General features: G+C 43.7%; 1 protein-coding gene and 1 long non-coding RNA gene across 6 annotated transcripts in view; one reads left to right on the top strand and one right to left on the bottom strand.

Annotated features, from left to right (window-relative positions):
* CACNA2D3 (calcium voltage-gated channel auxiliary subunit alpha2delta 3) overlaps nucleotides 1-12,817 on the top strand; it is an 860,192-nt gene that overhangs the window by 634,268 nt on the left and 213,107 nt on the right. For 3 of the 5 annotated variants that reach the window (XM_058726524.1, XM_058726523.1, XM_058726527.1), the window contains 2 exons: nucleotides 7,941-8,012; nucleotides 9,261-9,341. The exons of the other annotated variants lie outside the window; for them this stretch is intronic. In XM_058726524.1, coding sequence (XP_058582507.1) covers nucleotides 7,941-8,012; nucleotides 9,261-9,341 — 153 coding nt within the window. The remainder of the gene's footprint in view (nucleotides 1-7,940; nucleotides 8,013-9,260; nucleotides 9,342-12,817) is intronic. 5 annotated transcript variants of the gene reach the window in all.
* On the bottom strand, nucleotides 7,648-8,296 carry LOC131510026 (uncharacterized). Its single transcript, XR_009260863.1, has 2 exons — nucleotides 8,139-8,296; nucleotides 7,648-7,986 (listed from the first exon to the last, which is right to left on the bottom strand). It is a non-coding gene; the product is annotated as an uncharacterized LOC131510026 (long non-coding RNA).

Here is a 12,817-nt window from a genome sequence, read left to right as displayed (position 1 = left end):
AGGAAAATGTCATTGGTGGAGCATTCTTGAGGACTGAGTGACTGCACTTTACCAAGACAATCGAATGCAAAGCAAGGGGAAATGTGACTTGGAAGATTGACTTACTCTTATTTCTTTTTATTTTCCACTGCTACTTTTTTAATGCCTTATGTTATTTAGGATTCAGGCATCTTACAAAAATGTTGAAAGATGCCAGTGCAAAATGAGAATCTAAACAATGATTGGTGTTCTTAAAATTGTCTAGATTTTAAAAAGGAAGCAGTTCACATGCATAGTATCATAAAAGGCAGACAGTTCATATCGCTTACACTGAAAGAACCATTCCTTCAATTAAAAATAGTAATGCCTGCTTTTTGTAAACCTTTTACTATACAGAACATCTAAAATACTTATAATCAAGCATAATATGTTTAACCCAGAATATAAAAACTTTATTCTCATAGGATTTTCATGTCAGTGTTACCATGGTTTGTTTAATGGAGTATTTGATCTTTATAAAAAAGATTTCTTTGAATAGGATTATTACTATTGTTATTATTATTTTAAGGCACTAATATTCATTGCAAACATGCTGTTGAGTGGTTTTATTTATAAAATGCTTTATGTATATGAAAATTCTTGGGAATGTTCCTTTTATTAAAATTTTCAACCATACAAAGAAGATATTTACAGAAAAAAAGATCAAAGATACATAGGTACAGCAAGGTGATTTAGAAATCTTTGCTTTATCACAGAAACAAGCTATTCTTTCTTTCTCTTCTCATTTCAAAATGGCATTTTAGATTATTGAGCAATTGTATTTTTAAATATGTATACATGTGTAAAGCCTCTCATTTAAAACTGGTCACTATTGAAACAGCCAGTAAATTTAATGACTATAACTAACAGCTGTGGAAATCTAAATAAGAGTAACATTCATGGAGTCAGATGATGTTAACATCAGCCAAACAGGTAATGCTGATACCGTGCACCCTTTTCAGGCATAAGATGCACCAATAGGGTTTAGTTTTCATGTTTCAGTGGGTTTCACTCGTTCTTCCTCTGTAAAGTGTCTGCATCTCCAGCAGGAGGTGTGTATCCAGGACAGTAGTTAAGACCCATCATTGAGTGTGGCTCATACTAGATTTTTTTCTCCCAATCTCAGTTCAATATTAGAGATAAGGGATGCTGGGATGAGGGAAGGAGTGGGAGAATTGGGGAAGGGGCCATAGGCAGGCATTGAAAGGGTAGGTATAGAGGACTTTTTGGTCTTGGAATAAAAAGGAAGGCCCAGGGATTTGTTTCTGTGGAGGGTCTCTACATGGCCACATATTCTGCTCACATATCCTTTTCTGGATCTGTGTTTCCCCAATTCCCTCCCTGGTGCTCTCACTAATTTGTACAAAGTGTTTTTCTGGTGGTTTTCTACTATCTACCCTCCCCTTGCTATGGAGTGTAAAAACTGAGGACATAGCTGCCGTCTGTTCCCATCTTGTTCCCATTGCCCCCCATCATGTGCTACTGAAAGAGTGGCCCTTGGGGATTCCTAGGTCATTGGTAAACTTAAGCTCATGGAGAGAGGAGAGAGAAGACCTCCCCCTTCCTTCACTCCCTTGACACATTATCAGATCCTGTGCACCTTAAAGAATCAATAGTTTGTCTTTTAAAATGTTTCATCTTCTATTTAAAGATGTACAAAGCTTTGTTTTTCCACCTTGGTACTATTTTTTTCCCTGTCAAGGTGGAGTTTATTAACAGAACCATGAGTTGAGACAGGCTATCTTTGCTTCCACTGGGTGGGGAACTAAGTGACAATCCCTGCCTTTTAAATACATTTTTGTTGAAAGACTACCCTCTGGAAATGGCTCATCTCCCAGGACGTTGTGCCTGTAATTCACCCGGACTGCCACTAGATGGTGGCAGTGTCCCTTCATGGAGTGCAAGTTGGTGTTCATCCCAGGTGTTGGAAGGAAGACACAGCAGAAATGCAGCTGTGTACTCACAAATTATGTACACATAGATAAAATGTCTATTATTAGGGTATACGTTTATATCAGGTACTCCATTAACATAGTCAATATGTTGATTGGCTTTAATGAAAAAGAAAAACACAAACATAAGAAGGGCAAAGTATAGAAGAAATACAATCTTTGAGAAGAGTTGATGAGTTGGCTTTTGTTCTTGGCTTAGAGCCATTCTTTTCCTGAGCTGAGCTCCCCATTTCTGCACCAACTTCTCTTTGAGCCCAAGCCTTCAGGGCTGAGCAGCTATGTCAGGAGGCTGTGCTTGAAAACCACCTGGCAGCCCATTTGAGGACTGCCCTTCACTTGTTCAAATGCCTTCTAGGGCCCAATGTCCAGGTCTCCTCCTTCCTCTAGGGCTTGGCACTCACCCTCAGGGATCTCTAGCTGCAGGGGACTCAGAGTCCTGCCACTGATCCTGGCAAACTTCCTATGAGTGGAGACATGAAGAAGACAGCGTAACGGTGTCTTTCAAATGGATGCCCAGACATCCCTGGAGCCACAACTTGTCCCAATGGAAAGGGCCCTGCCAGGGCCCGGCAATGCCTGCAACCTGCCTCCCTTCCTGTCCTCTTTCTCAGTGGGTTCTTGCAACTCTGTCAAAGCAGACTCTGGTTCTGCAACTTCTCACGCAGGCTCTTTTCTCAAAGCAGGCAAACGTCTATTTGTTATGAAAGTTTTACACAAAATCCCAATGACAATAGTTTTTATACCATCATAAAGAGTCATCATTTCCCCAGATGGCTACCCATTACTGCCTATTGCCATTCAGTATTTGGGTACTTTAGGGATACCTAAATTTCCTCCCTTGTGGAAAGGACACACAGCCACTCATCATATTGGGACTATCTTTCCTTTGGCCCTTTCGGCTTCTGCAATGTCTCCCTGTGTGGGTTGTACAAGGTACTTGGGACCACTTCACTGAGTATCTGTAGCTACCTAGGTTTTTCTCTAGTCAATATTGGCACTTGTGCAAGTCAGGATTCTTCTGTTATTAGAGTTACAAATCCAATCCATACTCACTTGGGCAAAAACAAAACATTGCCCCAGGGACCCCAGTAATGGAAAATAGCATGAATGGGGTTGAGCTTAGGGATGAAGGCATCCAGGGACTGGTTCCCTCTCTCCTTGTCCCTCTTCCTTGCTCCCTCTCCCTCTCTGCCTCTCCTTCTCCCCCATCACACGCACACACACACACACACACACCTCTCCTCCTGTCTCTAGGTTGACTTTATTTCTTTATTTTCTCAGTCCCTTCTCTATGGGGAAAGGACATGGTTGTCAGTCTTACATTCTTATAACTATCCACAAAGGGAAGTAGAGAGTTTCTCCTATTAGCTCCATGTTGGAGGGAAAAAAAAACCAGGTGGCCTGGGCAGTGTGTGTGTGTGTGTGTGTGTGTGTGTGTGTGTGTGTGTGTAGTATCCTGGTTGGCTCAGCCTCGGTTCCATACCCAGTGACATGTGGGATGGGAGACATTAGTTGCCAAGAGAACCTTGTTGATGAAGGGATGTAGAGGACTTCTCTAAAGAAAGGGAGTAGTATTTGAGGGGAAAAAAAGAGAAAAAAAGTACTGGGCAGTTTTGGAAAATGTCTCCCCCTTCATTTTTCCACTGATACATATTCTTACAAAGCAACTGGATGAAACTGCTATGTAGCAGGGATTTGTGCCTGGTTTTGTTAAACTGAATTTCAGGAAGCATTCTGAATCTGTCACATAAACCCTGACAGACATCAGTAAATGCTGGACATTTTTACTTCAGTCCAGGCTAGTCCTGAAGAAGATAGCTTCTCTGCTCATGCAGTGAGACCCAGTGTGACCACCTCAGCCAGCTCTTCTCCCACTGTCCCATTGCTTTTCTGTCTCTTCTGGAAGACTTAGGGTCCCTGGAGAGTAAGACCTCTATCTTATGCCTAGGTATCTTCCAGCACATGGCATGGAACTTGGCCCATAAGCCAATGTTCAAGGAATGTTTATCAAGGGAATCAATGAGTAGACCAGCAGCAACAGCAATAGACCAGAACTCTGGTGGTTATTCTATCTGGGGCCATACCCAAGACTTGTCTGCACTGCCAGCTAGTGCCACTGGTGGGAAACTAATCAAGCATTAGTCGTAGAAGACTGGCATCACTACATGTACCTCACACATGAATCCAAATGCATATTCATACGAGCCCACATGTATGATTAACTTGGGAAGCTGACAGGAAGCAGTCAATCTGTTGAGCAAGTTTGTGTTTTATAAACCAGATGTTCGGTATTATTATTCATCATTTCCTTTGATACCAGAACGGTCCCCATTATGTAGCATAGGAAATGAAGGGTATGGAATAATATACACTTATTATACAACAGAGCACCAAAACCAAGCTTTTCAGAGGCCCGTTCAAAGCCTGGGCAAATGTAATTGAATGGGAGTTCATTTTAGGATTCCCACTTGGACTTGAGTTAATGGGATTTTTCCCAGATGGACCATGGTGACCTCTCTCTCCCGTTCCTACCCTTTGGAAAATGAATGTTGACTCTACATCTGCATTTTTCTTGGAAGCCATGTGTATGAATCATAAGCAGCTCTTGCCTCAGCAGCCACTACAGGTTAGGGGGCCACAGAAAAGCAAGGACCCCCTAGTGTGTGGGGACAGAGGGTGTCTGGCTGTGGCTGGCTGCATAACTCCTGCTTGGTGGTCTGGACAAAAAGCGTTTGCCAATGGCTGCTATTTCCTATGGCAGGACTATAGAATACCTTTCAATCATAAAGTGCTCACAGCACAAATTAACTTTCTTCTCCATGACAGTTTAAGATTCGCAGACCCCAGATCTGTGGAGACTGGAGAGATGGAGCTGGTGGGTGCAGAGGAACATCTTAGTGTCATGCATGTGATATTTTCAGGCCCCGCCAGCCTTTATGGCCACACTAGTGAGCTATATACATCAAGTAGACTACAGTTTAGGGTTCTGGCCAAGCCAGTCCAAATCTGGGCCATAACTACACCGGGGAGAGAGTACATATGCTCACAGATAGTGGCTAGACTGAGATCACTGCATTTCCTTTGTTTACCAGGGTTTGGTTAAAAAAAATGAATGGTTTTTCACATGCAACATTATGGGGATTTTTTTTAAGGTAATGACAGGCCGTAATTACTTTTAGAATTAGCCTCTGAGTGACGCTGATACTGTATTCTGACTTAATATTTTGAAGTTAGTTTCCCACGATCTTGTATTTGTGCCAGAACAATTACCAGTGATTTATAGCTGATTTTTACTGGTTGCAGGAAAAAGCTTCATTTCTCATTATTGTCAATGGTGTGTTTTGATTTCATCCATGATACATGTTGGCATCACTTGAAATTTTGATTTGAATTGCAAAGTGGAAGTTGCCCAGGGTTATGGATCAGCTCGAATCAGTTTTCTGTATAGCATTAAGGATTAATCAAGGAGGAGGAATATGGGAGATCTCTGATTCTAAGAGAGATGTTTATAGTGTGTTGGTTCTGCCTTTGAAAATGGCCTTCCATACCCCCAGTGGTGGCCGTAGATACTTTAAGTATTTTTAGCAAGATGTTGGAACCATGTTTTCACAAACTGTCATTACCATCTCATGGCCAATATTATTTAGTTAATAATATTATGATATAGTAGTAAGTTTGTTTTCTTATTCTCACACCCAAATTAGGCTGCCCCAAATAATAGATTACATGATTACCATGTGTATCAGTCAGGGGTCTCCAGAGAAATAGAACCATAGGAGATAGATAGATAGATAGATAGATAGATAGATAGATAGATAGATGATAGATAGATAGATAGATAGATAGTTATTTTTTCTATATGTAGGATATATATCATCTGTATGGGGGGGGAGAGATTTATTGTAAGGAATTTCCTTGCACGATAGTGGGGGCTGGCATATCTGAAATCTGTAGGATGGTTGGCAGGCTGGAGATTCTGGCAGGAGGGGCTGGTGCAGTCTTGCATCAGAAGGTAGTAGGCAAGCAGAATTCTTCCTTACATGAGGGACTTGTTTTTTCTCTTAAGATCTTGACCTGATGGATGAGACATACCCACAGGATGAAGGGTAATCTGCTTTATCAGAGTTTGCTTAATCGCATCTAAAAAATGTATTCATGGCAACATTTAGGCTGGTGTTTGACCAAAACAATGGGCACTGTGGACTAGCCAAGTTGACACATAAAATTAACCATCACGCCAGGAATTCCTAGTCCTTGAGTGAACATGAGATTCTTGCCTCATCTCGCAATGGAGGAATACAGGTCCCACCTTGGAGATGTAAACCCAGAACATGGCCCCATATGTCTCTGTTAGGAGCTCTTCTCTACTCCTACAGGCTTCTCTTTGGCTATCATGAGTATTGATGGTAAAAAGGATTGCCCTATAATAATGCTCCTTGAATTTTCATGTGGATACCAATTATCAAAATAAGGATTCAGATTCAGAGGGTCTGGAGTGGGGCTCAGGATTATTCATTTCTAAAACACTAATTCTGCTGATATTCTGTGAACCACACTGCAAGTACTGAGACCCTATAGCTCAAGGAATCTATTGGAAGAACAAGACTGGTGGAAGATGTACTGAGTTTAATGACCTTTTCTCCAAAGGCCAGCCAGTCCATGGAGACCTCAGTCCATGGGAACCCCTAGATTTTAGAATCTTCTCCATAAAATGCCTCTTCCCAAGAAGATTGAGGGAATAATACCTGATTTTTCTACGGAACTAAGCTGTGGAGAAGTACACATCAGAAAGCACCGTAAACTGAAGATAGTGGATTCTCGTTCACAGATTGCTTCATTTGAGGCTAGAATGGACTGCGAAACCAGAAGGGATCTTTCTCCCACCAGACTTTTCCATCCTAATTTTGGTCCCTGTCAGAACTGTCACATGCCTTGATCTCACTTTAGACTCTGCTACTTACTAGCCATGTGACCTTCAGACAGGGAAAAGAAACCAGCATCCTTCGAGCATGTCCTTATGCCAGGTACAATGCTGGGAAGTTTCACATTTTATCATCCTGGCAACAATGCTGGGGAATAATTGGCATTATTTCATATGAGGACATGGAGGCTTAACAAATACAGTTAATAAAGGTTCAAAGCTGAGAATTAAAACCAGGGTCGTTTTGGACCAATGCCTACTGTGTTCCAGGACTCTGTTTCCCCATCTGTTATTAAGGCAGGGTCAGGGTTTCTGCCTGCCTCCCAACATGATGTGAAAAGCAGATGTGACGGTGGGTCTCAATCATTTGTATGCACTTCAGATGGTCACGGAAGTGTATCGTTTGCCGTATTTCAAGGGTTGTTATTTCAGGAGAAATGTTAGCCTCTTAGCAGTGATTTGAGAGATCAGATGATCAAGTTATTTTTGTGTTTTGGTTTTGTTTTGTTTTCTGTCTGGGACTGGCACACAGAGATGTGTAGAGCTACCAAAGGGCCTTGACTTGGCTACCTTGGGGGGAATAAATGATTCCAGATTCCATTGTTTCCAGCAGGGGCAACTCATAAAACCCTTATGCTCGTGTTTTCTGATCCTCAATTTTCAGATTAAGGAGAAGCATTCATATTGCACATATTGCACATAAACGTCTGCAGTATAAAAGAATAAAATCAATCTGTGGTAATAAAATGAAATGAATCACTATGATCCAAACAAGGCTTTATTTGAACCCAAATGGCTGAATACGGTAATAGATATCTGGACTGATCGATGGCGACTGACTTTGTTTCTGCAGCCATGGACTGGGATCCTTATCTCTGAGTCAGAGTAGAGAGATGTTACATTCTCTTCTAGGCTACTGGCTTGAGTGGGCACTGGTCCATTCCCAGTGGCCCCTGGTCAGGAAAGGATGAGACGGTCGAGGGCCGTGGCCTCCAGCCATCTGTGGTTTCCAGATCATTCCCAGGTAACTGGCTTTTCTCTCCACCTAGCTTGCCGATGATCAGGGCCTCGTCCTGATGACCACGGTCGCCATGCCTGTGTTTAGTAAGCAGAACGAAACCGTGAGTACAGCGGCTGTGCTCCTGCTTGATGCTAAGAGGGTTGCTATCTCAGATACCCTCTGACTCAAGCCCTGGTGACCTTTCTTTATTTGTGTTAAGGATAGGGGATATATCATTTGTCCTCACTTTTAATCAAGAATAGATGAGAGGAATTCCGGCAGGTGTCATGTTATAGGATGCAACACTTTTCCCCGAAGTTAAGTGAACAATGACCAGAGGAAGGAAAAACCCGGAGAGAATCGAATGACCCCTCCCCGATTTATAGTGACCAGCCTCGTGTTGGTTTCCTTGGGCTGTGGTAACAGAGGGCCACAAATGGGTGGCTTATAACAATAGAAATTTATTCTCATCATTCTGGATTCTAGAAGCCCCAAATCAAGGCATCGCTAGGACAACGTTTCCTTGGAAGGCTCTAAAGGAAGATCCTTCCAGCGCCTGGATATTCCTTTGTTTGTGGAAGTTCTGCCTACATCTCCATGTGACCTCCTCCTCTCGTGGGTCTCTCTGTCCTCTTATAAGGACACCAGTCACTGGATACAGGGCTCATCCTAAATCCAGGATGATTTCACCTCAGAACAATGACACCCTATTTCTAGAAAGGGTCAAATTCTGAGGTTCCAGGTAGACTTGAACTGGGGAGAAAGAATAGACAGTAGCAATGTGTCTCTTCTTCCAGAAGGTCTTTCTGACCTGGACAGTTTCAATGCATCACACTGACTTTGGAAACGAGGACCCGTCCTGGGGGCCTGTTCCTTCACCTTGGTCCTTGGTGCCAATACACAGCTACAAATGTGAGGGTTATTATCTCTTTCCTCTGGGCACCAGATGGCAGTGTAAATTGAGAAAGCGGTTAACATGCTAAGTCTTTCCTGTAGAAATCTCCCCTAAAATAAACTGGTTAATGGTCACAGTCCTTAGTTGCTGAAACTTTTGTGCTACTTCACATTAATTTTGAATTTTCAGGAGCGAGAAGAGATGGCTATTAGGGCACCCTGGTATAGGCGTGTATTGAGAAGTATGGTAATGAGTGTTTGGCCTGAGAAGCTACCATTCTTGTCTAGCAATATGGAGTGGGGGGGGGGGGGTAGAAGAGGGGCCTTGTAGAGATCTGGGTTAATCCTTGATTTCTAGAAGCTTACAGAAGGTACTAGACAGTGATCTATGGTGTGTGGCTTCTCACTAGGTTCTATTCCTTCTACCAAAGTAACTTACTATTGTTGTTATTGCTTAATGTTTGCTTTCCAACAGAGATCAAAAGGCATTCTTCTGGGTGTGGTTGGCACAGATGTCCCAGTGAAAGAGCTTCTGAAGACCATCCCCAAATACAAGGTAATGCATCACCTAATTCATAGTCAAGGGCCAAGTGTCCAAGATAATTTCACAACCTGCCATAGTGGTAATGAAACATGAAATAAGAGGCCCCTCTACTCTCTTTCTGGTAGGCTTTTTTTTTTTTTTTTTTTGGTAAGAACAGTAACAGTTCACGCAGATCTGATTAGGTCTACACATGCTACCCAGGTTTGTATGGGTCCATGGAAGTCTATATGTTTATATGGGTCTACACGGGTCCTACATCTCTGATGGTCCTCTAAACCAGTTCTAACTCACCCTAATCTGAGACCCCTCTAAAATATGTTACTTCTTAGCAGGAACCCAATGGGGCACAAAGGAAAATGGTCTCTGACACTTTTGCGTACGCATACCCTCTATCCTGGAAGGCGATGGTATACATGCAAATTAATGCTCTTAATGCTAAATTAAAATCCATGGCACTAAGAAAATTGTAAGTTTCTTTTTCTTGACTCTGGGGGTAACTAAGGGAGTGGAGTAGGTAATTTTGGAGCAAAGAGGACACAGCAAACCTTGGTGAGCCACTGCTTTGGGAGTGCAGACCAGCATAAGAGCATTGTAAGGCATGGGCAGTGGAGAAGGAGCTCAGATGGAAGGGACTCAGGATTGGGGTGGTAATGCCAGAACTCCACTCCACATGAGAGGCCAGCCCTGCATTGGGATGAGGGTGCGGGCCATGCTTGCCCCTTTGTCCGGCCCACACTGCACTTCCCAGCACTCTATTACAGGCACTATTTCTTCAGTTTACTTAGTGCTTCTACATTTGGGAACAGAGGGCCTCTCATGGGCCATCACAGTGCCACCCTCAGCTAGACCTACCCCTGTCTCCATGACAGGCCTCCCAGCTCTATCCAGAGTGACCTCCCAGCCATCTGCAAACCAGAGTCTGCTGTGTCTGGGGCAGGCCAGCACGGCACAAGCACCCACCCAAAGCTGGTGGACGGCACTGCCACCTGGGCTGATTGCAGAGGGCGGGCAGTCACCAAGAAGGTGACTAGTGGCAGTAGCCATCTCGGGGTCCCTGAGGATGACACCAACTGTTGTTTATGTTCCCTGGCTGTTCCAGGTATATTGCTGTGGTTAAATCAGCACGTTAGTGAAATCAGAGCAATAGACCTACCAGGGGCCTGGTTTCCGATACAGCCAGGCTCCACACCCCACTTCCTAATGTGTTTTCCTAATTCAGCCTTTGCTTGCCACTATCAAGTGGCATTGCCCTGTCCTTAAACCTCCTGCATGGGTACTGAGCAACACGGGTACTTTTTCATTAAGTGGACTTGCTGATTTTCTTAATGAGTTCCTCTGACCCCAGCCTGAACAGTCACGTGTGAAGTCGTAAGTTGAGATGTGATCATTATATTTTTCTGATACACAAGTGAGCCAGGGACTGACATGACCTTTGAAAAAGATGGCCCAGACAGTCCTTGAACCCCATATAGAAAATTCTCACTTGTTCTCTGGCGGCAGTTCTACAGAGAAGCAAATGTAAAGGTGCTGAGACGAAAGTCCCCTCAAGCCCCACCACAGCCATGCGTTTGGAACTGCCCAAGAGCTATCTCGGTGTGTGCACAGGTGTGGGAGTGCAGGAGGGGACAGAGAACGGCCCCACCCCCAGTCCTGAGAGGCGTCCCTTGGACCGACACAGTTCCCCTAACTGCACGAGGATGGAAACCACACCCGTCCCCTCTTCCCCAGCACCAAGCAGACTGGCTTGCCTGTCTCTACTTTGGCCCACTCGTAGATTGACAAGAGCTCCCTTTGCCCCAGTGTGGAGGGAGGCAAGCTCCTTTGGGCCAGGAGTCTGAGATTGCTAACTGGCTAACAGTCCCCCTTCCTTACCACCTTCTTCTGACATGCTGAGCTTCTCACTAGGGTCCATTCCTAGCCTAGCCACACTTGTGAGGGGCCCAGAGATCTTCTTGGACCTCAGTAGGAGGAAGGCAGTAGTTAGTGCTCTGGAGGCAGATACACTGGGGTCCCAGCACCATCCCTGAGGAGTTCTGGGTGGACATGTCTCTCAAATCCTTAGTTCTTCTGTCCAGTGATAACAATACAACCTGTTCATAGACTTGCGTGAAGCATTGACCATTATTGTTAACTGGGAACAATGGTAACACAGTGGTCAAGGTGATGGGAATGACTCCTGGCCTCCTGGCCCTGTTTCATGTGGGATGCTGCCAGCATAGTGCTGTTCATATCTTTCCCGTGCCAGGTTCAGGCAACTATGGGCTTCACATCCATTGGACCTTTGCTAAAATGGAATGCCAACAAAACGATGGTTTAACTGAATGATGAGCTGAGCATACTCTGGGATCCTCTGCCACTTTTAACAGTGGGGTTTTCCAAGAATTTTAAAAGACCTGAGGAAAAGTTTATGATACGAGGTCATGTGCTGTAGGCAGTTGACAACAAGGACAGCCTTACCTTTTGACAGAGGGTCAGGATAAGAGCAAGCCAATGGCTCAGCCAGTCACCAGGCATCGCAGTAAACTCTTGTCCCAGAAAATCAGCTGAGCAGATGACTGCAGCCAAAATGATCATGTCATCTCTCAGAGGGTTGGATGCAAAGTGAGATATGCATAAAATGGCTGTTTAAAACACCATTTGTGGTACCAGGCAGGGAGTCTCATGGTATAATATTAGCAGATAACATTTGCCAAGTACTCAGCACTGTCCAAAGTGCATTACCCACATTGTGGCACCAGATGCCCCTCAGATGAGTGCAGTGCTGTTGTATCCATTCTTCTCATAAGGAAACTCGTGTTCATAGGGCTTCTGTTCACAGAGCTCGGGCCACCTGAGCAGGAAGTGGTGAGTGTGATTTGAACCAGGTCTGTGTCACTCCTAGACCCATGCGCTTCGGGCAGATCTAAGCCATTCATGTAATACTTCATGATTTGTTGCCTTGTTCATATACCATCTACACCATTATTTACATAACAGTCCATTTGTACATCAACTCAAAACTTTCCTCACTTAAGTAAATTGTAAAGGGAAATACCATTTAACCATTTGCAAAGAACAAAGTGTCATTGGCCAATATTAAAGAATTGTAAAAAAAAAAAAAATAGGGGCCCCTGGGTGGCTCAATCGGTTGAGTGTCTGACTTTGGCTCAGGTCATGATCTCATGGTTCTTGGGCTCGAGCCCCACATTGGGCTCTGTGCTGACAGCTCAGAGCCTGGAACCTCCTTCGGATTCTGTGTCTCCTCTCTCTACCCCTCCTCTGCCTGTGCTCTGTCTCTCTCTGTCCCTCAAAAATGAATAAATGTTATAAAATTTTTTTTAATTAAAAAATAGTATTAAATGATTGCTTGATAATATAGGGTTCTGAACTTGAGATCTGTTCTTTCTCTTTTAAGGTAGTATAAAAGGCAAGTGTTAAAGATATACTAAGTGGCAACTCTCTTTGATAAATTGGAATGATGGAAGAAATTTTGAAAGGGCTGGCTCTCA

This window comes from Neofelis nebulosa, chromosome 4 (assembly GCF_028018385.1).
Source record: "Neofelis nebulosa isolate mNeoNeb1 chromosome 4, mNeoNeb1.pri, whole genome shotgun sequence".
Lineage (NCBI taxonomy): Eukaryota > Metazoa > Chordata > Mammalia > Carnivora > Felidae > Neofelis > Neofelis nebulosa.
This window is presented reverse-complemented; position numbering and strand designations above follow the sequence as displayed.